General features: G+C 47.3%; 1 protein-coding gene across 2 annotated transcripts; it reads left to right on the forward strand.

Moving 5' to 3' along the window:
- The first annotated feature begins 9,927 nt into the window (after positions 1 to 9,927).
- Positions 9,928 to 25,199, forward strand: washc4 (WASH complex subunit 4). 2 transcript variants are annotated; one of them, XM_061252690.1, is made up of 33 exons: positions 9,928 to 10,045; positions 11,370 to 11,509; positions 11,769 to 11,822; positions 12,403 to 12,468; positions 12,869 to 12,914; positions 13,457 to 13,524; positions 13,866 to 13,948; positions 14,142 to 14,184; positions 14,389 to 14,492; positions 14,673 to 14,793; positions 14,956 to 15,079; positions 15,382 to 15,509; positions 15,769 to 15,929; positions 16,153 to 16,279; positions 16,535 to 16,660; positions 17,500 to 17,607; positions 17,691 to 17,837; positions 17,933 to 18,012; positions 18,212 to 18,317; positions 18,462 to 18,578; positions 18,765 to 18,933; positions 19,140 to 19,294; positions 19,702 to 19,776; positions 19,878 to 19,982; positions 20,402 to 20,536; positions 20,880 to 20,988; positions 21,380 to 21,446; positions 21,591 to 21,677; positions 21,884 to 22,031; positions 22,315 to 22,411; positions 22,645 to 22,841; positions 22,997 to 23,093; positions 23,260 to 25,199. In XM_061252690.1, exons 1-33 carry the CDS (start codon positions 9,979 to 9,981, stop codon positions 23,325 to 23,327), a joined length of 3,525 nt encoding a protein of 1,174 aa, XP_061108674.1. In that variant the 5' UTR covers positions 9,928 to 9,978; the 3' UTR covers positions 23,328 to 25,199. The 2 variants fall into 2 exon arrangements, with proteins under 2 accessions (XP_061108674.1, XP_061108676.1); XM_061252692.1 differs by having other exon boundaries at positions 23,263 to 25,199.
- The last annotated feature ends 314 nt before the right edge of the window (positions 25,200 to 25,513 follow it).

The raw sequence follows: 25,513 nt of genomic DNA on the forward strand, positions 1-25,513 counted from the left end.
AGGTTATGAGCAGCCTGGTCAGGTTCATAGTACTGTAAGGTTATGGGCAGCCTGGTCAGGTTCATAGCACTGTAAGGTGATGAGCAGCCTGGTCAGGTTCATAGTGCTGTAAGGTTATGAGCAGCCTGGTCAGGTTCATAGTACTGTAAGGTTATGGGCAGCCTGGTCAGGTTCATAGCACTGTAAGGTGATGAGCAGCCTGGTCAGGTTTATAGTGCTGTAAGGTTATGAGTAGCCTGGTCAGGTTCATAGTGCTGTAAGGTTATGAGTAGCCTGGTCAGGCTCATAGTGCTGTAAGGTTATGAGTAGACGAAAAACAAAAACAGGTTGAATACAAATTAGACTGATGGGATAAGTAGAAAGCGGAAGTCAAATACAAAACAGGTCGAACCAAATATCAATCAGGAAATAATGCTAGAAAGCAAGGCTAAAGCTCATGACAATCTGGCAGCGTGCTAACAAAACAGAAAGGCGTATATACAGGGATGATGAGGTGAAATCACAAGCAGGTGTGCACGAAAACAAGGAAGTGAAAACGGGAAAACCCGAGAGACATGTAAGACTGGATGGATGCAACGTAGGGGAGGTGGAAGTCTGATGGCGGACGGGGTCAGGACACGGGTGATAGTAAAAGGGCCGATAAACTTAGAGGCAAGCTTGTGACAGGCAGAACGGAGGGGAATGTCATTAGAAGAGAGGCAGACTTTCTGGGCAGTCCCCAGACTTCTTCATCTCAGTAACATACCAGAGTAGAATGGTTCAGGCCCTTTTCCAGGCCCGATGCGCATGTCGGACAAGGAGTTGTGCGGCTGGCACTTCAACGTCCTTGTCTTCCTCAGGGAACAGGGGTGGTTGATAACCCAGGCAGCAGGGGAATGAGGACAGACCTGAGACTGGCAGTGAGTTGTGGGCATACTCCACCCATGGGAGAATCGACCCTGGAGGAAGGCAACATTTCCACCATGCAGCACAGGGTCTTCTCTAACTCCTGATTTCAGCGCTCTGTCTGCCCATGGTCTGGGGGTGAAAGCTGCACAAGAGTTGGGCATTGGGGCCGATGAGCGAGCAGAAGGCCTTCCAGAACTGACTGGAGAACTGAGACCCCCAGTCCGAGGTCACTTCCAGGGGTAGGCCATGCAGACGGAAAACGTGCAGGAACAGGAGTTCTGCGCTCTCCATGGACGAGGGTAGTTCAGGTGGAGCAATGAAGTGGACAAATTTTGAGAAGCGGTCCACAATCATAAGCACCTCTGACATCCCTCTGCCGACCGGTAAACCGGTAACAAAATCCAAGGGGATGTGGAATCAGGGGCGACCAGGAACAGACAGAGGCTGAAGGAGTCCCTGGGGTCGCTGATTGCTGGACTTCCCCCTGGAACACTCGGGACAGGCGGCAACGAATTTGGCCGTATCAGGTCTAACAGATGGCTACCAGAAGCGGCGGTCCAGGAGAGCCAGTGTGTGGCTGACCCCAGAGTGACAGGAGAGACGGGAAGCATGAGCCCATTCCAGGACATGTGGATGAACCGCTTCAGGAATGAAGAGCTGCCTGGCAGGAGTGTTGTCTGGCACAGGACAGCCCCTCAGGGCTTCCTCCACCTTTCTGACAATGTCAAGCTGTGTGGCAGCGACCAGAGCACTGGAAGACAGGTGGCATGCTCTTTGTCAACTTGGGGAGGTGAGTAGACTCAGGAAAGAGCATCAGGCTTAATGTTCTTGGAGCCAGGCTGGTAGGTGAGGGTAAAGTTGAAGTGGTTAAGGAACAATGACCACTGGGCCTGGTGGGGGTTGAGTCTCTTGGCTGACCTCAGGTACTCCAAATTGCGGTGGTCAGTCCAGACTATGAATGGCATGGCTGCTCCTTCCAATAGGTGACGCCACTCTTCAAATGCAAACTTAACTGCAAGGAGTTCTCGGTCGGCAATGCTGTAATTTCTCTTGGTAGGTGAGAGACGCTGAAAAAAGAAAGCACAGGGATGCACCTTGTTGTCCGGGGACCTCTGGGACAGTACTGCTCCAACCCCTGTGTTGGAGGCATCCACTTTGAGGGTAAATTGTCTCTCGGGATCAGGCATGGTCAGAACTGGAGGTAAAGTGCTTCTTGAGCTCCAGGAAGGCAGCTTCAGCTTCAGGGGTCCAATGAAAGGTAAGCTTACTGGAGGTCAGGGCAGTCAAGGGGGCAGCAACGGTGCTGTAGTTTCTGATGAACCTTTCGTAAAAATTGGCGAAGCCAATTCTTCTCAGCTTTGACAAAGAGTCTATTCTCCAGGAGGCGACGGAATACTTGCCGGACGTGACGGATGTGTTCTTACAAGGAAGCAGAGAACATCAAGATGTCATCCAAGTATACAAAGACGGACTTGGAAATCATGTGCCGAAGGACGTCGTTAATGAGGTTTTGGAAAATAGCACAGGCGTTAGTGAGCCCAAAATGCATGACCAGATACTCATAGTGGCCTCTGGGGGTGTTGAAGGCTGTCTTCCACTCGTCCTCCTCTCAGATGCGAACAAGGTGGTAGGCGTTACGGAGGTCCAACTTGGTGAAGTATTAGCAGCCTTGTAGTGACGAGAATGCAGATGATATCAGAGGAGTGGGGTTGTGATTCTTGATAGTAATGTAATTCAGTCCACGGTAGTCGATGCACGGGCGGAGGGACTTGTCCTTCTCCATGAAAAAAGAAACCAGCCCCGGCTGGAGAGGAGGAGGGACGGAGCAGACCAGCAGCCAGGGACTTGTTGATGTACTCATATGAATGGTGAGGAGGCAGGGAGCAGGCTTTGGACTTGCTGACCACTTGTCCAATGTCATGGTAGACGGGAGGAACGGAGGACAGGTTAGGAGGAGTCTCGGAAACAGCAGGACCGGAATCAGGCTGGCTGGAGGCAGACAGGAGACAGGATTGGTGACAGTTTGGGCTCCAGCCAGTAATGGTTCCTTGGACCCAGTCGACTTGGGGGTTGTATTGGAGAAGCCAAGGTTTGCACAACACCACCGGGATCTGGGGAGACTTCAAAATGTAGAATGTTATCTCCTCCTGGTGGTTGCCTGAGATCTGCAGCCGAATGGGTGATTGTGTCGACTGCAGCCAAGGGTGCGGCAGTGATAGGACCTGGGAGACAGAGAATGACAGAACTCTCAGGCGATGGACGAGAGTGTGGCAGATAAGGTTGACGTCGGCCCCAGAGTCAATCAAAACTCACACCTGGTGGCAAACCCCCTTCCAGAGGAGGAAGGAGAGCAGAGTGGAATGGGAGGTTGAAGGGGTTGCCTCCATGGTGGCGCCTGTCAGGACTCCCTCTTTAACTTGAGGAGCATTGCCATTTAACTGACAGTTATTGACGCAGTGACCAGGTCCACCACAGTACAGATAGAGGCGCTGACATCCGCCTGTTTCTCTCTTATAGGGAGAGACGGGTCCGCCCCAACTGCATAGGCTCAGGTTCCGGTTCAGGGAGGCCTCTAGGGGGTGGATGACTGGATTGAGGAACCGGAGGAGGCTGGAGGCTGGAGGCTTTTTGGCCTTTCCCTCAGCCGGGTGTCCACTCGGATGGCCAAGTCAATGAGGGCGTCGAGGGAGGTTGGCAGATCGCAGGTGGTCAGTTGATTGAGGATCTGCTCTGAAAGCCCATTCTGGAATGCACCCAGGAGGGCAGTATGCCCCCAACCGGCCAAGGCCAATCTAAACTCGATTTAGAAGTCCAAGATGGAACGGTCACCCTGGCGAGTTCAGGGGAGGCAGCAGATCCCGAAACAGCCCGGTCGAACACCCTCTTCATGGCTGCTACGAAGAGAGCGAAGTCATGACACTTAGAGGCGCCAGAGTCCCAAAAGGCAGTTCCCCTCTCTCAGGAAAAGTTGAGGCGTGGAGATGAAAGTGCTGGCCAGAGAATTAGCCAACATGTAAACCTGGTGGAGTGCGTTGGTCATGTTCTCTGTCAGGTAGTGGAGTTTGGTGTCATGCACTCCAATGCGCTGTCCCAGCAGTCTCAGTGCCTCCTGGATTGGGTCCATTGGTCTTGCTGGGTCCATTCTTGGCCAGATTGTTCTGTCATGGATCAGAACACTGGACCCAAGAGCGAGACCAGAGAAGTGTTAAAGTCTTTATTAATTTCAGAATAGTTCAGACAAGCAGGGTTCGATATCCAGCAAATAGGAATGGCAGAGAATAGGCAGTTCGTAATCAATAGTCCAGAAACAGGGTCAATACTCCAGCAAACAGATACAACAAGGATAATCCAAATCGAAGTTGTGGTCACAGGCGATGGGTCGAAAACAAACGGGCACATCAGACAGAAACAGAATCCAGAAGCAAAAAACAGGTTGATAAACAACGGTTCCAAATTAGACAGACGGGATAAGCAGAATGCGGTAGTCAAAAACAAAACAGGTCGAACCGGGATATCAATCAGGAAATAATGCTAGAAAGCAAGGCTAAAGCTCATGACAATCTGGCAGTGTGCTAACAAAAAATGTACAGGCATAATGAGGTGAAGTGATTTCAGGTATGTTCAGGTATGCACGAAAACAAGGAAGTGAAAACAGGTTAAACAAATGAATGGGAATGAATGGGGAGACAGAGACTGCAGAAAGTAACAATACATGGAAAACTAACAACTTGGACAAAAATGAGACATGAAAAACACAGAGCCTGACAGTTATGAGTAGCTTAGTCAGGCTCATAGTACTTTAAGGTTATGAGCAGCCTGGTCAGGCTCATAGTGCTGTCAGGTTATGAGCAGCCTGGTCAGGCTCATAGTGCTGTAAGGTTATGAGTAGCCTGGTCAGCCTCATAGTGCTGTAAGGTTATGTGCAGCCTTGTCAGGTTCATAGTACTGTAAGGTTATGAGCACCCTGTGTCTCAAGCAAGGCTGTTTGTTGCAACTTCCTCCTTCAAGGGAAAATGGAAGTGTTTATTACACAGTCACAAACTGCCCTCTACCACTTCCCCAATCACACAGACACACACATGCACACACACATACACACACTCTTCCCATTTCCTGAGAGGAGTAAATATAGACGGCCTGTCTAGTGACGAAATTCAGAAAACAGAAACGGTGGAAAACTACCATGCTGTGCTTCTCCAGGATCCACCTGTTACCGCAAGGCTGGACACCAACCACATCATGTGTATGAGCAAAGAAAAATCTCTTTATTCATTCTTTATTTTTAATTAGGGGCCGCCCTCAAGCAGGAGTGAATTACATAGCTCACATACACATTATCCATTTTTACAGTGGGGTATTCACTAAAGCAATTCAGGTTAAGTACCTTGCTCGCCAGTACAACAATTGTGACCGCATGATAATTAAATCCGTAACCTTTAGCAAAAGCCCTTTCACATTTAGGCCCTAACCATTATGTTGCGGTGTAACTATCCTGGTCCTGGCAGTAACTGCCACCAATCTGTGTGTGAACAGAGCTACGGGGTATATTTCTTCAACTCAAGACAGGAGGGGTTGCACGTTTGAGGCCTATATTTAACACTGACGTCTGCCAACGATCATACAGCGTGTTTGTTCCTGGTACGCTCACGGTGTCCGTGCAGCACAGAGTACAGTATTCTTAGGGTAGCACGTATACTCTTCCGATGAGTGTGTGTTTTGGAGCTGCATTCTTACCCAGAGGCTTCTGGGTGTGCCCGCTCAGGAGAAGGCTGGTGTATGAAAGGTGGCTGTGTGCAGTGATTGATGTGGCATTAAATAAGGTGACCGGCACATCTGGTTTACTCTGGCCCTGATGGATGGATGGCAGGAACCACGGGCCACAGAGAAGTGCTTCCCCTGCCAGCCACGTCTCCCTCCTCCTGGGAAAAAAAACATAACATTATCTGACCTGAATCATGGAGGATATCCACAGGGGAAATGACCAGTGGCCAACCCAAATGTTTCCCTGAATTTATTTATTAGACTCATTTGTCCATCCCCCCCACCCCACCCCCTTTTGAATAGCCAACTGTTTATTACCACTAACAGTCTCAGCTACAAATCCAGTCTTAATGTATTAAAATAAAGTGGATTTAAAGCAAGTGCATATTACAATCCTATGTGTATGAGCTTTCAGAAATGATACTCAGTACTGGTCTGTGAGTATCACAATACTCATGCAGATTGAAGTACACTTAAATATTTGCATATTCAGCACCCAAAGAATATAGAGTAACCAGCAATAGGAGAAGTGGTGCCATGGAGGATTTGGGCATTTCTGAGGTTAGAACATCTCAACCCTGAACTGAGAGAGGCGAGGAGGCCTGTACCCCCCTTTACAGAGTGGATCAGACAGATCCAGAATTAATAAGATGGTGCCCTCTGTGTGGCCCCTGTGTGCAGAAATACAGGCTTCTCTGCTTACCCCTCATCCCACCCCCAGCACACTGTCTCACCCAGCAGGGAGGCGGTTTTCTGGGTCAGGGGGTAGTGGAGCATGGCCGGAGGGGTGAAGGGAGTACTGCAGCTCAGCGGGGTGCCCACTGTACCCCCACAGCAGTCTGCCTGCCTCCCTCAATCTCATCTCAACTTGCCTGCTCTGTGTCTGTCTGTGTCTGTCTGTCCCTGTTGAACTCCTCATCACCTGCCCTCCAACAGTACACCTCTATCCTACACCTGACCTCTCATACCGACCTTTGCTTCTCTCTACAACTACCTCTCCTCCACCCTCTACTCCTATACCTACCTCTCCTCCACCTGCCCCTGCTCCTACAACTACATCTCCTCTACCTGCTTCTCCTTCTCTCCACAACTACCTCTCCTCCACCCTCTACTCCTATACCTACCTCTCCTCCACCTGCCCCTGCTCCTACAACTACCTCTCCTCCACCTGCCCCTGCTCCTACAACTACATCTCCTCCACCTGCTTCTCCTTCTCTCCACAACTACCTCTCCTCCACCCTCTACTCCTATACCTACCTCTCCTCCACCTGCCCCTGCTCCTACAACTACCTCTCCTCCACCTGCCCCTGCTCCTACAACTACATCTCCTCCACCTGCTTCTCCTTCTCTCCACAACTACCTCTCTTCCACCTGCCCCTACCCCTACAACTACGTCTTCTAGACCTGTCTCTCCTCCTACAACTACCTCCCCTCCACCTGTCCCTCCTCCTACAACTACCTCTCCTCCACCTGTCCCTCCTCCTACAACTACATCTTCTAGACCTGCTTCTCCTTCTCTCCACAACTACCTCTCCTCCACATGTTTCTGCTCCTACATCTATGTCTCCTCCACCTGCCTCTTCTGACTCAGCTGTGCGCTGGATGGCTTTGGGGTGGATAGTGGAACAGGGTAATATAACACAGGATTAATGAGCTTTTACTTACAGGAGCAAGAGCACAAACAAACAGCCTAATGTCAGTGGAAGGTCTGCTGGAGCTGGCGGAACGTGTCTCTGTGTGTGCTAAGATAAATAACATCCCAGCTCTTTACCATTAAGACACCAGCCTGGATCATTAATCACCCAGCAAATGACTTGGGCTGACTTGGGCACCCACGCATTCCTTTAAGCACACACACACACAGAAAGCAGCCGCAGTAGATGGGAATTGTATTGAAACCATTTATTCACATGCAGACTTTTGACACATTCATTGACAGCGGCTTGTTTTCCGCATATTGAATTGAAAATGGTTCAACAAATAAAAACGCCAACATGGTATGAGCATAGGCTACTACTGCTTCCTACCACACACTAAATGTACAGTTTTAGCGTCTTCAGTTTAAATAAAGAGATATTTATGTACGCAGATAATGAAGGACGAGACATGCCGTTTAAACTGTCTGCCAGCACACTCCCATTTTTCTATTGCTGTTGTTAAGCAGTCCCACAAAGTTAATGATCCTAATCACCTAAACTGCCGAAACCATAAATGAATCCTATACTTAGAGACGGTTGGCACAGTTGAACCGGCTTTGCCAGCGCTTGAAGCGCTAACCTCAGTAAAATTTTCTGACGCAGAAAATGCTGAATGAAGATGTACACATTCGGTAGGTGAAATTATCCTGGATTGGTGTGGAATCTGCGGAAATGAATGAAATTACCGGCGAGTAAACAAACTATTTATGCATTCGGCCAACAGTAGCCTACTTGACATGTGTGTGCTCACGTGTGCAGCCGTGGACATGTTTGCTCATTGACCTGTATGCGCTCTATGGCTGCGCTTCGCTGAAACAAGCGGACTCTTTCTCTCGCGTGGTCCTGATCGAGTTGAGTTGAGCGGTTTTAATAGGATCCCTATAACCACATCAATTTACATTTTTAAATAAACGTTTATTTCCTGCATATTCTTGTTGCCTCTAGTAGCGGCAAAATATTAATGTGACATTCCACAGGATGTTACTGGCACTTTCCAAAGGAAAAAGGAGGCCTACCGTAGCCTACTTTTCTGAATGCTGTAGGCTACTGTACAGAACAGCATTTTATCATTGAGCAATGTATTACTGTGTCGCGTATATCCCACAGAAATGTGACCTGTGAAAGGTTAGGTTTGAACTGTAAAAGGCCTACTGTAATCCAGTCTCACGAGGGATTACGACATTTCCTGTGTTGTGCCACTGGACGTGATGAAAAATCTACATTCTACATTCAAGATAATGTGTTCCACATCAAAAATGAGGAACAGCGTGTCTCTCTCCAAGGGGTTAGGATAGGAGGATAGGCTATGAGCTGGCTCTCAGATGAAAGAAGTCAGATTTCCATACATGAAAATAAATCACATCAAGCCAAACTCTTGGAAGGCAGCTGGTGGGATTCAGAAAAATACAATCCCGGAAAACTAAAATATACTGGAGAAAACAGACTCATATGGGTAACTGTTATGGGGAAAAGAAGCAAGCAAGTAGCTTGAAAGAAATACACAAATCTAGGGCGCAAATCTAGCTGAATTGTATATCCCAGAGGAGCCCTTTTGAGCATCACCTCCAGGTGCCACCAATCACCCTAATAAGGGAGAAAGAGAAAGCACAGCAGGGCACAGCAACACCCCACTAAGGCACAGCAGAGCATGGGGCATAGCAGAGCTTAACAGTACCTCCTGTCTGGTGACCAGCAATGTATTGTTTGCAAAGCTATGCATAAGCAGCTAATTCAAAGACTCCTGAACACAAAATCTTCAAGGCTCTTGAGGCTTAAGAAGCCACCAGTGAAAACACACTGCAGAACCCAGGACCAATTTACCCTCTGCCTGTCCCTGCTGGAATGTCTTAGCACCCAGGTACAGTATGTTTAAATATGAGCCCTAAAGGAACGCCTATCAGCACATCCCTCAAGCGAAATAAAACGGTCATTCCTGGGTTTATATCGCCATCCTGTGGTTGTTATGTAAAAAGACCACCATGATCTGACCTAACGATGTCCTCTATTTGCATTGCATTTGATTTGATTTCTGCTGCTATGAAAAAGTTTTCTACTTTTCTTTTTAATGTATCTGTTCAGTGTGTGTCCTTTTATTTCAAAGGGGATTGTATCAATGTTACTAAAAGCCTGTCTGACTATTCAATTTTGGATATCAATAAGCCAAGATAAACTATAGCCTAAACGGCATACATTGTAAGTATAAATGGGAAGAGGGGACTGGCACTGGGAGTTCAAAGCAAATAAAAATCAGAATAAATAATTCTACTCTATAAATAAATAAATTACTGATAACCGTGGTCTGTGGGAACCGCGGTCTATAGGAACAGTCGCCAATAGTGGCTGTTCTATTAATAACGTAAAACAGTTTATCCGCTAATAATATGGTATCGTTGAGATATATGTCAAGTTAAAGCGAGTAACAAAACAACGAAATAACATAAGTAACCACTGAACACAAGCACTTGACTTTATGAATCATCGCCGTGTGCCTTTAAAACTACATTTCCCATAATCATAAGAAGCGCGCTATCGATCATGAGGTAAATCACGAGCGAGCCGCAGCTCCTCTCCTTCACTTTCACTAGCTGCCAGTCCCACAGCGAAGCGGCCTGACAGCGGGGTCGGGTTTGTTATGATGGCGGTGGAAGCTATTTCTTCTCCGGACTGGGAATTTGACCGATTTGATGATGGGTCTCAAAGTAAGATATTTGTATTTTATTATGGTACGTTAGGGTGGCGAGACGTGTTCTTTAGCAAGCTGTACTTGTACGGAAGTTGACAATGGAACTAGCCATGTTGAAAGAAACGAGCTAGTTAGCTAGCTAGCTAATGTTTCTTATCGATTCGAACCGCTGTTTTGAAGCAGCAAACAAGTTAGTTGCTCCAGGTGAGGACTGTCATATTGTCATTTCACATCACCTGGATTGGCTATTAATGGTCATAGATAATCTATAATAACTTGAAGCTGTGTGCAAGCAATTTATTCTGTGCCTGCACTGAACCATTGTCCCGAACAGCCAAGCTAACGTTAGCTAGCCGGGTAAAGCTCAAGTCAAGGTACCAAGTTGGGCTCATAAAATATTTATTTGGTGCGTTTGGTCACGTCTGGAGCATCGATTCATCGTTTCTGTCGCGATTGTCGCAGTGCTTTGGTGTGGATAGGTGTTTATACTGTGGCTGTATACTGTGCCCCAGCTGCTTGTTGCGAAAGTCAGGAGAATTAATTAGTTTACGAGCAAGCACGGTTGCTAGCCAGATCTTGTATTTTTGTGAGTGGACTTGAATTACATGCGCGCATAACCCTGTCTGAATACTGAGTAGGCTAGTAGGCTAGTAGGCTAACACGCACAGAAGGGCACAGTACGTGTCATGACAACCTGATGTAAACGGCATGTTCCACTGCGTTTGTAAAAATACTGCATTTGAATGAAAAGGCAGCGCGTGTAACTGGTAGGCTGTTCTTGTTCATTTGAAACTGTCTGGCCCGCTTCTAGGCACTGTATCTGACAGGCTGTGTCTGTAAATGTGTTCAGCTGAAACGTCATTGCAGGCGAAATGCTGTGGACCTTGATTGGTCCATTACCATACAGCTCTTGCACAGCAAGAAAAGCAAGCAATGTATGCAAAGTCCTACTCCAAAAGACCCTATAATCCCTGCTAATTTTCTCAGCAAATGGCTATGCCTTTTGTGTAGGGTTTTCTCCTTTATTCCCAATGGTATTCTGGATGTTGGCAAAATGGTAGCCTAACCTATTTCACCTCTGTCATAATATCCTGTTAGTGTTATTTTGGCATTTCCTGGTGTAATGAAACTTCTTGCATGTAGGACAAAATTTGTTAACAGGGCAGGGAGTAGCAGGCTTCGACCTGTCGACTGTTTAGCCCTGTGGCGTGGTTGTTGAGTAGCGTGTCACAGCCGTGTAGTGTATTTGTTTAGTAGCCTGTTACAGTCGTGTAGCGTGTTTGCTGAGTGCTGTGTGTAGCCCTGTAGCTGTTGAATCCCTGCTGTTCTCCTTTTCCCAGAGATCCACACAGAAGTGCAGCTGAAGAATTATGGGAAGTTTCTGGAAGAGTACACCTCCCAGCTCCGCGGCATCGAGGACGCTCTCGACGATTCCATTGGAGACGTGTGGGACTTCACCCTGGACCCCATTGCTCTGAAGGTACACACAGCCCAAACCCCACACACCACACGTTGTATGCGTATGTGCTCCCGTTTCTTGTATGTGTGTGTCTCGTGTGTGTCTCGTGTGTGTCTCGTGTGTGTGCATATGTATCTTTTTTTGTGTGTGTGCATGTGTGTATGTATCTTGTGTGTGTTTTCGTGTGTGTATATGTGTGTGAATGGCTGCATGTGTGTTTGTCAGAGTGTATCTAATGTGAGATGCTCTCTTCGGTGTGTTTCTGCATCTGTCCCTTTAGCTTGTCCCCTACGAGCAGTCCTCTCTCCTGGAGCTGATCAAAACAGAAAACAAGGTAAGATAACTCCACTGGGGACGTCTTCACCAAGCTCTTTTCTGTCCTTAGCCCCCTTCTCCTCGGCTCCACACTGGAAGTCTAACATTATCCGGTGTTTGTCCAGTAAACTTTGGCAGCTAGTGATCAGAACAGCTTGTGTGATCATGTGATGGAGATGGAGACCCTCAGGATATGGCAGTTGAAGCTTGGCTTGACACAGTGCTGGATAAATGCAAGGATCTCTAATTCCGGTCTAGGTGGGCCACAGCATCTTGGAGGTTTCCTTAGATCTTGCAAACAAGTTGTGTGGACCTTTCAACCAATCTCTAACTTAAATTCAACACTTACTTGCTGAAACGCTCTGAAAGTCAGCCAACGCTGATGCTCTGGGGATGGAGTTTGAAATCTAGTACAAAATAACAAGCCTATGGGGGCTGGCTGGCCTGTTCCCATCCCTATGTATGCTTGTTCTTATCTGCAACTGAATGCTGTCCAAACGTTTTGACAGGTTTTTCTGAGGAGAGAAGTTGATAGTCTTTTCAGCTTTCATGCTTTGTGTATGTATTTGTTTTGGTCTGTCTGTGTGGGTGTCCCTCAGGTCCTGAACAAAGTTATCACTGTCTTCGCTGCTCTGTGTAGCGAAATCCGGAAACTCAAATACGAGGTACGAACTTCACTGTTTTTTTTTTATCTCCTTTAGCACCGACTCCCTGGCTGCTTATGTTCCAGACAGCACCCAGTGCATTATGGGATTGTGCAAAGTCTGAATTGCTCTTAGTTGTTCTTTCTTTTGATGATAAAGTCAATAAAATAACAGCCAGACGGCAGTGTTTGGTTCAGAGATGATTGAAGATATGGGGATTAATGTGTTGTTGTAATGATACTGGGGAAAAGGTTTGTTTTCTTGATTAATTCTCTTGTTGCCTTTAAAAACACTTCAGGAAAAGTAAAGATAAGCGTCTTCTTCTGTGGTTGTCTGGCCGTGGCTATTTTAAGATGACTGACAACCTGTGTTTTATGGCAAAAACCCAACAAACTCAATTGAACTTGCCCTCTCTCTGCAGGCTGAAACGAAATTCTACAATGGTCTTCTGTACTATGGGGAAGGAGGTAAGCACATCTCATTCTTAAACATTACAGGGAGATTAAACTAGTATTAAGCTAATATACAGTCAGTGAGCACTTTATTAGGTCTTTATTATGCGTACAATGCATTTCTGCCCTGAGGAGAAGCTGCTCACTGGATATTTTTTGTTTTTCACGGTCATGGTTCCATGGTCAAAGTCACTTGGATCACATTTCTTCCCCATTCTGACATTTGGTCTGAAAAACAAGTGAACCATTAACAGGCTGGTGTACAGATCTACATAAAAGTGCTCAGTGAGTGTATATTAACTTGGCTAACATTTGTTTCTGGTTTGTACATAGTTTTCCTTGTGTGTGCAGTGTAGTTGGAGTCTGTTCCTTTTCAGGATTTGGGTCTCTTCTCAGCAGAACCTGTGGCTCTCCAGGGCCTGGGGAGATGAATGGGAAAATGACTAGAAAATGGCTCTGCAGGGTTCCGCAGCCAATAGTAACTGGCAGTGTGCTTTATCTTCTTGGTGACCTGTGCTTGACTGCTGTGATTGGCTGACAGGAAGTGTGTGTTTCAGTGTCGGACACCTGCGTGCTGGAGGGGGAGTCCCAGGTGCAGATGGGACGCTTTATATCCTTCCTGCAGGTGAGAGAGAGTGTGTGTGTGTGTGTGTGTGTGTGCGCACATGCTTGTGTGTGATTGAGAGGGAGACATTAGCATTAATCTGCATGTGTATGTGTTTGAGAGAGAGAGAGTGTGTGTGTGTGTGTGTGTGTGTGTGTGTGTGTGTGTGCACACATGCTTGTGTGTGATTGAGAGGGAGACATTAGCATTAATCTGCATGTGTATGTGTTTGAGAGAGTGTGTGTGTGTGTGTGTGTGTGTGTGAGAGTGTGTGAGAGTGTGTGAGAGTGTGTGTGTGTGTGTGAGAGAGAGACTGTGAGAGAGAGACATTCGCATTAATCTGTATGTTGTGTGTGTTACAGGAGTTGTCGTGCTTCGTGTCACGCTGTTTCGAGGTCGTGGTGAACGTGATCTATCAACTGGCCTCCCTCTACAACAGCAGCAAGTGAGAGAGCAAAACCTCTCATGTAACACAGGAAATAGCAGTACACAAGTGTCCTGCATGACACAGTAGCACAGGCGAGAGTCTGACGCAGCGTCCGGCATAGTGCATGCAGCAGTGTAGCAGAGATCACGGTGTTACATCCCAGAACATCCCGCCAGCACTTCTCTAAGCTCTGCTCTTTTTGTCCTTCAAGGGGCTCCACAAAAATCATTGAGTCGTCTGGAGTCCATTTTCAGGTACAGTAATCTGAACGCGCACAAACGTCCGGAGAGTGAATGTCATTCAGCCGATTGGCTGAAGATAATGTATGGGCATTCCCAAAATGCTGCAGGAGAGAGAACAATGCCAGAACAGTCATTTTCAGTTTCCTGTATAAATGGATGGATGGATGGATGGGTTGGTTTTTTAAACCTTACCCACAATGCCCCTCTCCTGTGCAGACAGTGCACGAGCAGCTTGGGGAGCTGCTGGTGGTGCTCATCACCCTGGATGAGATCATGGAGAACCACAGCACACTGAAAGAGCACTGGAAGATGTACAAGAGGTGAGGCATGGTGTCATTTGAATCCAAAACAACTACGTATTTGACTCAGGTCTGGCATACGCACACACACACACACACACGCATATACACATATACAGTACATATGCACAGTGTCTGATCATCTGTACACACACACTTGCACACTATGGGGAGTTGCTGAGTGTTGTGCTCGTTGCCTAGGTTACTGAAGTCTGTCCACCACAACCCCTCCAAGTTTGCCATCCCGGAGGAGAAGCTGAAGCCCTTTGAGAAGCTCCTGCTGAAGCTGGAGGGGCAGCTGCTGGACGGCATGATCTTCCAGGTGACCGCTTACCTCACTTCCTGTCTGAGCTTCCTGGTGCCGTGTTATTTCTTACACATAACCGTGCCCAATAAACAGTCATTGCTTTTCTGTGTGTGTGTGTGTGTGTGTCTGGAGAGTGAGATGAACCGCTGTTTTAACACCCCTGTCGTTGCCCCTCAGGCCTGTGTGGAACAGAGGTTTGATAACCCAGGAGACGGCGTGTCCGTGTCCAAAAACAGTGCTTTCGCTGAAGAGTTTATCCACAATATCCGGACGATCTTCACCAACGTGGAGTCCAAGCTTGGTGTGTCACCGTGGATTCTTTGCTTTAATAATTGATTAGTGTCAGGGTCATCAGGGATATGTTACACTGCCCTTTCATGGTGTGGTGCTGTGCTTCGTAGGTTGTGGCTATGTGCTATGTGGGTGTGGCTCTGTGCTATGTGGGTGTGGCTATGTGCTATGTGGGTGTGGCTCTGGGCTTTGTAGGTGTGGCTATGTGCTGTGTGGGTGTGGCTCTGTGCTTTGTAGGTGTGGCTCTATGTTGTGTGGGTGTGGCATTGTGCTCTGTGGGTGTGGCTCTGACTACCTTGCTGTGTGTTCCAGGTGAGCCCTCAGAGATCGATCAGAGGGATAAATACGCTGGTGTCTGCGGCCTGTTCGTGCTTCATTTTCACATCTTCAGAACTGTCGACAAGAAGCTCTACAAAGCCCTGCTGGACATCTGCAAGAAGGTGTGTATGAGTGTGTATGTGCTTTTGTGTCTATGTTTGTCTGTGTGTGCAGTGCTCTAATCTCTCTCTCTCTCTCTCTCTCTCTCTCTCTCTCTCTCTCTCTCTCTCTCTCTCTCTCTCTCTCTCTCTCTCTCTCTCTCTCTCTCTCTCTCTCTCTCTCTCTCTCTCTCTCTCTCTCTCTCTCTCTCTCTCTCTCTCTCTCTCTCTCTCTCTCTCTCTCTCTCTCTCTCTCTCTCTCTCTCTCTCTCTCTCTCTGCAGGTCCCGGCTGTAACGCTCACAGCAAACATAATCTGGTTCTCAGATTCCTTCCTGATGGCTAAAGTTCCAGCTGCAGCCAAAATGATGGACAAGAAGATTCTGCAGAGCATCAAAGTTCAGAGAGAAGCTTTCCTACAGCAGAAAGCACAGAGCCTCACCAAGTATGCACATCTATCCTCAATCTATCACCATAACTATATTCCCAGATTCCTCTCACTCTATCCCCCTATCACTTTCACTCTTTGACTCTTTGACTCTATCACGCTATCCCTTTACAGCAGAAAGTACATAGTGCTTATGTTATGACAGCACAGTTGAATAATGTGTCTGGAAGTAGAGGACATGTCTTGTTATGACATTGTTTCCCATCACCCTCTTGTGTAGGGACGTGCAGTCCTACTACGTGTTTGTCACTTCCTGGATGATGAAAATGGAGTCGATTCTGTCCAAAGAACATCGAGGCGAGAAGTCCTCTGAAGATCTGAGCAGCAGGTGCAATGTGTTTGTGCAGGTAATGATGTTTGGGTGTGTGCGCGCGCGCGTGTGTGTGTGTGTGTGTGATTGTGCAGGTAATGATGTTCAGTTGTGCCTTTGTACACATAATGTTGATTTCAGGCTTGTATCATTGTGGGAGGAGATATAAAGCTGTACAGTGGCACACAGTGGTAAAGATGGAGAAGAAAGCTTGGAGTGTATGTTGAATGTGTGTAGGTGAATGGGATGACGTACTCCTGGGATAAACAGTGGTGATGTGACTCTCCCTCAGGGCATCCTGTACGCATATGGAATCGGCATCATCATCAGAACCACCATGAACCTGTACATGTCCACACAGAAGCCCATGACCAAGACCACGGTGAAGGCTCTGTGCAGGCTGGTGGAGCTGCTGAAGGTACGAGGGCCGGGCCCATGCAGTGCTCTAGTGCTCCTGCAGCAGTGCTGTTCAATCATGATGTTTGTGTTCAGTTACAGTGCTGGTGTTCAGTATCTGTGTTCAGTTACATTGTTCTGTTACAGTGTTGGTGTTCAGTAACTGTGTTCAGTTACATTGTTACGTGACAGTGTTGGTGTTCAGTTGGTGACTGTCAAATACGTAATTGGTTTTGATTTGAATAGTTTTCTCCACTTTACTGAGCTTGTCTGCTGTATTGAAACATATGAAATGCTCTGTGGTCTGTGACTATTTGGAAGTGGTGTTGGTGTTCAGTAATGGTGTTCAGTAACTGTGTTCAATAATGGTGTTGGTGTCCAAAAACAATATTCAGTAATGGTGTTGGTGTTAAATAACAGCATTCAGTAATGGCGTTAGTGTTTAATAACAGTGTTCAGTAACGGTGTTTGTGTTCAGTAACAGTGGTCTGTAATGGTTTTAGTGTTCAGTAACGGTGTCGGTGCTCCAGGCGGTGGAGCACACGTTCTGTAACGGTTCTAGTGTTCAGTAATGGTGTTGGTGATTAATAACCGTGTTCAGTAGTGGTGTTGGTGTTCAGTAACGGTGTCGGTGCTCCAGGCGGTGGAGCACACGTTCTGTAACGGTTCTAGTGTTCAGTAATGGTGTTGGTGATTAATAACCGTGTTCAGTAGTGGTGCTGGTGTTCAGTAACGGTGTCGGTGCTCCAGGCGGTGGAGCACACGTTCTGTAACGGTTCTAGTGTTCAGTAATGGTGTTGGTGATTAATAACCGTGTTCAGTAGTGGTGTTGGTGTTCAGTAACGGTGTTTGGTGCTCCAGGCGGTGGAGCACACGTTCCACAGGCGCTCCATGGTGGTGGCTGACTCCGTGTCCCACATCAGCCAGCAGCTGCAGTCCCAGGCGCTGGCCTCCATCGCTACAGCCAAGGTGAGGAACATAGCGCCCTCTGCTGCCCCCTGCAGGCCCGGCTGGCTCAACGCCTGCAGTAACCATGGTGACTGTGTCCGCAGAAACGAGTGATCTCGGATAAGAAGTACAGCGAGCAGCGTCTGGATGTCCTGTCTGCGCTGGTGTTGGCAGAGAACGCTCTGAACGGACCGAGCACGTGGGAGCGACGGCTGGTGGTGTCACTCGCACTCAGTGTGGGAACACAGATGGTACGGGAAGTGTGTGTGTGTGTGTGTGTGTGTGTGTGTGTGACCACGTATGAGCATGTGTGTGCATAATCTGATGTGTTCTCTTTTTCCTGTAGAAAACATTTAAGGATGAGGAGCTACTGCCCCTGCAGCTGGTTCTGAAGAAACTGGACCTGATCAGTGAGCTGAGAGAGAGGTGAAGTATTTACTCCACACCCACACACAACCACCGACAATGTTTCTGGTGTTCAGGCTGAAGGTTCATTGTTGAGGGTGGATGTTTGTTGTTTCTGGTGTTCAGGCTGAAGGTTCATTGTTGAGGGTGGATGTTTGTTGTTTCTGGTGTTCAGGCTGAAGGTTCAGTGTTGAGGGTGGATGTTGTTTCTGGTGTCTAGGGTGAAGGTTCAGTGTGACTGCAGCTTCATGTATTGGCACCGAGCAGTCTTCCCCATCTACCTGGACGATGTCTATGACAACGCTGTGGATGCAGCTCGAGTTCACGTAAGTCCACTCACCATCATACTTCCAAATCCGCTTTTTATTGGCTGTTGTTTTTCTCACCACCTCTCTGATTGGAAGGTATGCTTTCTCCTCCCTCTCTGATTGGCTGGTGCCTGGTCTCCTCCTTCCCTGATTGGCTCTCAGTACATGTTCAGCGCTCTGAGAGACTGTGTCCCCACCATGCTGCACGCCAGACACCTGGAGTCATGTGACCAGCTGCTGGAGAGCTACGACACAGAGACCATGCTGGTGTTTAAGGAGGTGAGCGACTGAGAAGGAGAGGGAAGTTTTTAATCTAAAATATTATACTCTGACTTAAATTGAATAAATCTTTTTCATTATGTTTAAAAAAATCTTAACTCCAACTCCGTTATCCGCTATCTCTCACTCTCCCCCACATTTCTCTCTCTCTCTCGCTCTCTCTCTCTCTCTCTCTCTCTCTCTCAGCACCTCCTGGATAAGCTGTGTAAGGAGATAGAGAAAGACCTCCGTCTCTCTGTCCACACTCACCTCAAACTGGATGACAGGAACCCCTTTAAGGTGGGCATGAAGGACCTGGCCCACCTGTTCTCCCTCAAACCAATCCGCTTCTTCAACCGCTTCATAGACATCAAAGGTGAGCCATGCACCTGTACCTATCTCACATTAAATCACAGAAACCAAATTAAGAGCAGAAATCAAACTTGAACAAAAAAGCCCAAACTGGCTTGTATACGGTACTTTCTCTTAAAGAGGTGTACTTATGAAGCAATTATCATATACCTTCCGTCTGCCACAGACCTGTACCTGTCTCACTCTCTCGCCCTGCCTGTTGTCCTGCAGCCTATGTGACGCACTACCTGGATAAGACCTTCTATAACCTGACCACAGTGGCGCTCCACGACTGGGCCACCTACAGCGAGATGAGAAACCTGGCAACCCAGCGCTACGGCCTGCTGATGACTGAAGCACACCTGCCCAGCCAGACCCTGGAACAGGTGTGTGTGTGCAGTATGTTACTGTGTGTGTGTGTGTGTGTTTGAGTGTTTGTTCTCTGTGTGGAGTTTGCATGTTCTCCCTGTGTTCACGTGGGTTTCCTCCGGGTACTCCGGTTTCCTCCCACGGTCCAAAGACATGCAGGTTAGGCTGATTGGAGAGTCTAAATTGCCCATAGGTATGAGTGTGTGAGTGAATGGTGTGTGTGCCCTGCGATGGACTGGCAACCTGTCCAGGGTGTATTCCTGCCTTTCGCCCAATGTATGCTGGGATAGGCTCCAGCCCCCCTGCGACCCTCTTCAGGATAAGCGGGTTAGGATAATGAATGAATGAATTAATGAATGTGTGTGAGAGTAATTATGTTTCACAGTTGAGTTAATTATGTATTTGAAATATGTTTCCTCCACAGGGTCTGGATGTTCTCGAGATCATGAGGAACATCCACGTTTTCGTCTCACGTTACCTGTACAACCTGAACAACCAGGTGAGCCTCCTGCCCCCACTTCCCCCCGAGCTAGATTTAAGGGCTCTGCCCCCTGCCCCTCCTGGCTGAGGACTCAAAACCTCCCCTTCCTGCTTCTGCAGATCTTCATCGAGAGAACCAGTAACAACAAGCACCTGAACACCATCAACATCCGCCACATCGCCAACTCCATCCGCACCCATGGCACGGGCATCATGAACACCACGGTGAGGGGGAGCTCTCTGGGATAGTATAATAAATGATGATGATTATTTTGATGATGAAGTTGGTAACAAAAACTGTCTCTGGAAACGTACCAAGGGAAAAAGGCTAAACAGTTGAAAAAGAAATGCTTTGAATATATTGAAAAATATTTTAAAGACTTTAAGCGGATTCTTTTCTGAACCTATTTTCATGTGGAATTCTACTGCTGAGAGCGCACTACTCTGGAGGCAGTGTCTGGAATAATAGAGTTTAATTAGTCTTTAATTACTCAGTTTAATTAGACTATTAATTAACATCTAGCTTGTCTGACACATCTAGATGAAGGAAATGATGCTGATACATTTTTAATCGCTCACATTTAATGTGGAACGAGCCTGTCGGGTTTGTCATTGGTTTTGAGCATGACCGTTTGTGCCTGCAGGTGAATTTTACTTACCAGTTCCTACGGAAGAAGTTCTACATCTTCAGCCAGTTCATGTACGATGAGCACATCAAGTCCCGTCTCATCAAAGACATCCGCTTCTTTAGGGAGACCAAAGACCAGTCCGATCAGAAGGTGAGAGACCCTTTCATCTCTAGCTTTGTTCCTGGGAAACCCTGCTAAGATTCCCATTAACCAGCAGTTTGCTTTGGGTTTTCCAAAATGGCTATCACAGAGGGAAGGGGTGCCAATACTCCAAATAATATATCCTCCTTTCCTCCAATTGTCTCCTATCTGGAAGTATGGGGGGAGGAGACAAGTGGAGGAAAACAGGATGCATTTTTCGAGCATTGGGATGCTCCCAATCTGTGTGATAGCTGCTGTCCTAAATGCATTATGGATGCACACGGCCCATCACAGAATCCAGACTGAACTCCTGTCCTTTGCTGCCCCTGGTGGCCATGCTGTGTATCTGCAGTACCCGTTTGAGCGTGCGGAGAAGTTCAATCGCGGGATCAGGAAGCTGGGAATCACCCCTGATGGACAGAGCTACCTGGACCAGTTCAGACAGCTCATCAGCCAGATAGGTGAGAGGTCACTATGGCAACGGGCAACGCGCCACTAGGCAACACATCACTCCAGTGACAAATCGCTGCGAGGCTGCGCTACAGTACTGTGTTGGGTCTCTCTCAATCAATCAGTCTTTATTTTACAAAGAAAAGCCCAGTTGATAAAATTGGGGAGAAATTTCCCACAACTGGACGTATTTCCCAAACTTGGGAAATTTAGCATGCTTGTATTTTTGGATCAGTTATGGTAAGGAGATTGATATGGTGTGACTGCACGTGCTACTTCTACTGCACATGCTATGGGGTTCATACCCCATTTAGGTGATATCTTTGGGGTTCTACTGGGTTAATTTGAGCAGGTACAGGAAGTGTGTTAACAGGACTGATCTTCCTCCTCCTCCTCACACAGGTAATGCCATGGGCTACGTGCGAATGATCCGCTCTGGAGGCCTCCACTGCTGCAGCAGTGCCATCAGGTGAGAGAGAAGGTTCCAGAACCAGCATGTACTGCTCTGCCTGGATGTGGCTCAATGTTAGAGTTGATACCCACAGCAGAGAGACACCAGAGAGACTGGCTCAGTGTTGTCCTACTGAACAGTTGGATGATTGTTGTTCTCCAGGTTTGTTCCGGATCTGGAGGACATCGTGAACTTTGAGGAGCTGGTGAAGGAGGAGGGGCTGTCAGAGGAGACACAGAAAGCAGCCAGGTGCTTACCTCACCTCTGACCTCACTATTACCTCACCTGAAACTGCACTGTGATGTCACCTTTGCCCATATCAAAACTTTGACCTCACCTGTGACCTTGTACTCATATCTGTGTAATAGCCAGAATCAAAGTAGCCAAATGAAAAATAAGTGTGCTTCATTGTAAGCTGAGAGCAGATTAATTAATGTAGTGTCTGTGTGTTCCAGTGTGTTGGACTCAGTCCTGGGTGACCTGACCAGTAACTCTGCAGAGGGGACAGAGTATTTTAAGATGCTGGTGGGTGTGTTCGCTCCAGAGTTCCGCAGCGTTAAGAACATGCACCTGAGGAACTTCTACATGATCGTACCTCCGCTGGTGAGTCTTTCTGTCCGTCTGTGTGGGGTCAGCTAGCCCTCTGCAGCACTGTTAAAACTCCCCCTCTCAAAGTCTCTTCCGGTCTGTCAGTGTCTGTCTGTGTGTGGAGTTAGCTAGCCCTCTGCAGCACTGTTGAAACTCTCGCCATCTCTCTCAGGGTCTGCTCCTGTCTGTCAGGGCTTTTCACACTTGCTGTAATTGTAAGGTTGTTGATTGCGCTCCTCTGTAGAGGGTTTGCAGTGTCTGATGGGCTCCCTCACCCAGCAGTGTTGTCTCCCTCCAGACGGTGAATTTCGTAGAGCACTCCATCAGCTGCAAGGAGAAACTCAACAAGAAGAACAAAGGAGGAGCTGCCTTCACTGACGATGGCTTTGCTATGGGTGAGTACAGAAGAGTAGAGCACAGTACTGATGAGTATAGCAGAGTATACCAGTAGGCGTAGCATAGCATAGAGCAGGGTATAACAATATAGAAATGACTAGTGTATATATTGAGTATAGTGCTATGGTGTGGATGGGTGGTATCGTGTTTGCACCTGAAAATACATTGCAAAACGCAATTTTGTTTTTGTGTATGTGTGTGCATGTGCTAATGTACCTGTGTGTGTGTCCAGGTGTGGCCTACATTCTGAAGCTGCTGGACCAGTACCAGGAGTTTGACTCTCTGCACTGGTTCCAGTCAGTCAGGGATAAGTACCTGAAGGAAATGAGTGCAGTAGCTAAAGAGCAGAACGTTCAGGCCTCAGGCCAGGATGAGAAGCTGCTGCAAACCATGAACCTCACCCAGAAGAGGCTCGACGTCTACCTGCAGGTAATCATGGGAAATGTAGTGAAATGGGTGCACCTCATCTGCAGGTAATCCTGGATAATGTTGTCAACCAGAGCTGCACTTCATCTGCAGGTGATCATGGGTAATGTAGTTTAACTGGTGGATGATGTTGAAGGCTGTTTGTGTTTCTCTTGCAGGAGTTTGAGCTGCTGTATTTCTCCCTGAGCAGTGCGCGCATCTTCTTCAGAGCCGACAAGACGGCCGCAGAGGAGAACCAGGAGAAGAAGGACAGAGGTGAGACACGCATGCACACACACACACATACACATACAATATGCACACATACACGCACTTGCGCACACACTTACTCAAACATAATCTTTCTGACCTAGTGTAAAGCACACTGAAGTTGTGCAAAAGTAACTCACCCTTTTCTCCTTTGGCTGTGCTTGTTTTTCAGAAGAGGTGTCCAAATCGGGCAGCAGTAACCCCTCCGGTGACCCTGCCTCAGACCCCGCCCCCAAGTGAGAGGTGGGGGTGCGGCTAACCCCAGGCGTCTCACGGACATTCGCACATCGCTGAGAGCCTGTTCTGGACCAGCGCTTCCAACACCTGTTCTGGGAGAAAGGAGGAGAGAGAGAGAGAGAGGAGGAGAAAAGAGGAGAAAGGAGGAAAGAGAAGAGAGTGAAAGGAGGCACAAGTGAAGAGAGGGAGGAAAGGATACGAGAAAGAGGGAAAGAGGGTCAAGACTGGACTGCAGGTGGTGGGAGAGATGGGGCGATCGAGAAGCAACGGATGTTGGATAATCCTACCCCTTCTCTCTGGGACTGGTCTGTGGTTTCCATGTGGTTCGAGAAGCTGAAAGGGATCAAGGTCAGGCTTCCTGAATTCTGGTTCTATCACTAGAGGGTTCTGGTTCTGGTTCTGTTCCCACCTCCACTACATATGAGCAGAATGTGTATCTGCCAGCGCGGGACTTGTCCTCCGCTCCTAATAAAAGTCCTGCTCCGTTCACATCTCTCCTTCATCATTACCCAAACTCCCCCAGAGTTCCAGACGGGGGTGGTGAACCCCCCTCTCCCACACAGAGCAGTTTCAGTGCACAGGAGAGGCTGGAGCGTTCGTCTGATGGACAGTAGTTTTGTCTCCATCATTTCCTCTTCTCGCTCAACAGAACTGCAGGGTATTGGCGGCAGTTCGGTTAAGCGCAAAAGCGCTTCACAGCTACAACCCTGCTTTTGCAGCTTGGTGAGCTCCACAGCGTGAACTCTGTTAGCATCGGCTTGTCCAGCTCAGTACAGCACACCAAGCATTCCCCTGATGTAACACGGAAAATGCGACATCGGAATAGCGGCCTGTGGGATTGTGCCGTCTATCTGCAGCAACACACGCTCACAGACGTAAGATAATTAATCGCTGTGGCTGGAGGCCTTGTGTTCAGATTTGATTGGAATTTTCAGAAGTTCTTGCAGTTTTTTAATTATTTTATTTTTTGATTGGTTGGTACTAATATGCCAATAACAATGCTGCCTCCTTATATTAAGCATAATCCGAGTATGTCTCGTCTTGTTTTGTCTTGTATTTGTCTTGTTTTAGGACATTGCTGTTGATCTTGTAACACAAATCTAGGAAATACAAGGAACAGTATATGCTAAAGACACCATTTCCTCTGATCACCAAATTGCATTTATTCCACTAGACAGTCAGAATCCTTCCTCTTCCCACCACTGTGTGTGTTCCAGTCTCACATTAAGTGTCCGATACTGATTGTCATTGTCTTTTTACCATTTCAATTGTATCAAATGTGTTTTGTTCTGTTTATCCTTGCGTCTGACTGATGGTAGTGTACGGTAGTGAAGTTTTACTCACACGTCGATGCCTTTCTGTTCTTATTAAAATGACCTGCGCCTTTTAAGTTGACCCTACAAAGTTCTGTATCGTGCCTTGTTTGCAAGAGCAAGCTTTTGTTACGTTTCTGTTGGACTTCCTTTGTACAAGTACTTTTTTCTTTTTTGATTGAAATGCCTGTGACTGAACGTTCTCACAATGTCACTGCCATGTAGTGGCAATGTTAAAACATTGACAGAACATTCCAGTAACATTGTGAGGACATTTTGGGTTGGCTTGGCGGCCAGGCAGCTTACTGAAAGGGAGGGTCCATGTTAGAGCAGGATTACACCTGGTTTCTACTTCCTGCAGAGGGAAAATGGACTTCCTCCACCTGGATGGTTTCTCTCTTTTCTACATTTATGGCACATTCCAATTTTTTTTGGTGTTGATTTTTTTAAAGCCTTTGTAAAAAAACAAACTTGTATTTGTTTATATTAATCGTGCATTAAATCATGGCATCATTGTGACATACTGGATGTTAATAAAAAGGAACCAATATTTGAATCGTAAGTGTACAAGCCTATGGGGTGAGTTAATATGTTTTCAGATGTGTATTGCGGTTTGTGAAAGAACCTTAAAAGTAGGAACCAGCAGTGCTGGGACATTCCAATCACTTGGAATGGAGGTGGATCCACAGGTCCATCATTTATGCTATATGTCAGGCTTTCTGAAAAATACTTCTGCAAAGGATACACTGATGTTTTCTTGCACAAAGGAAAGATTTGGAGTTCCTAACTTCTACTGCTAGGTCATAGAACCCTGTTCCTGGAGATCTATAGTCCTGTTGGTTTTCATTCCAACCCGTATTTGGTACACCTGATTCT

This window comes from Conger conger, chromosome 8, assembly GCF_963514075.1.
Source record: "Conger conger chromosome 8, fConCon1.1, whole genome shotgun sequence".
Taxonomy (NCBI): Eukaryota; Metazoa; Chordata; class Actinopteri; order Anguilliformes; family Congridae; genus Conger; species Conger conger.

Excerpts from the sequence above, each read along its gene's own strand:
- washc4 (XM_061252690.1), top strand. The coding sequence starts at position 9,979 with ATGATGGCGGTGGAAGCTATTTCTTCTCCGGACTGGGAATTTGACCGA. Across the intron at positions 13,949-14,141 it reads TCCCTCTACAACAGCAGCAA|GGGCTCCACAAAAATCATTG; the intron begins GTGAGAGAGCAA and ends TTGTCCTTCAAG. Across the intron at positions 21,447-21,590 it reads TGCTGCAGCAGTGCCATCAG|GTTTGTTCCGGATCTGGAGG; the intron begins GTGAGAGAGAAG and ends GTTGTTCTCCAG.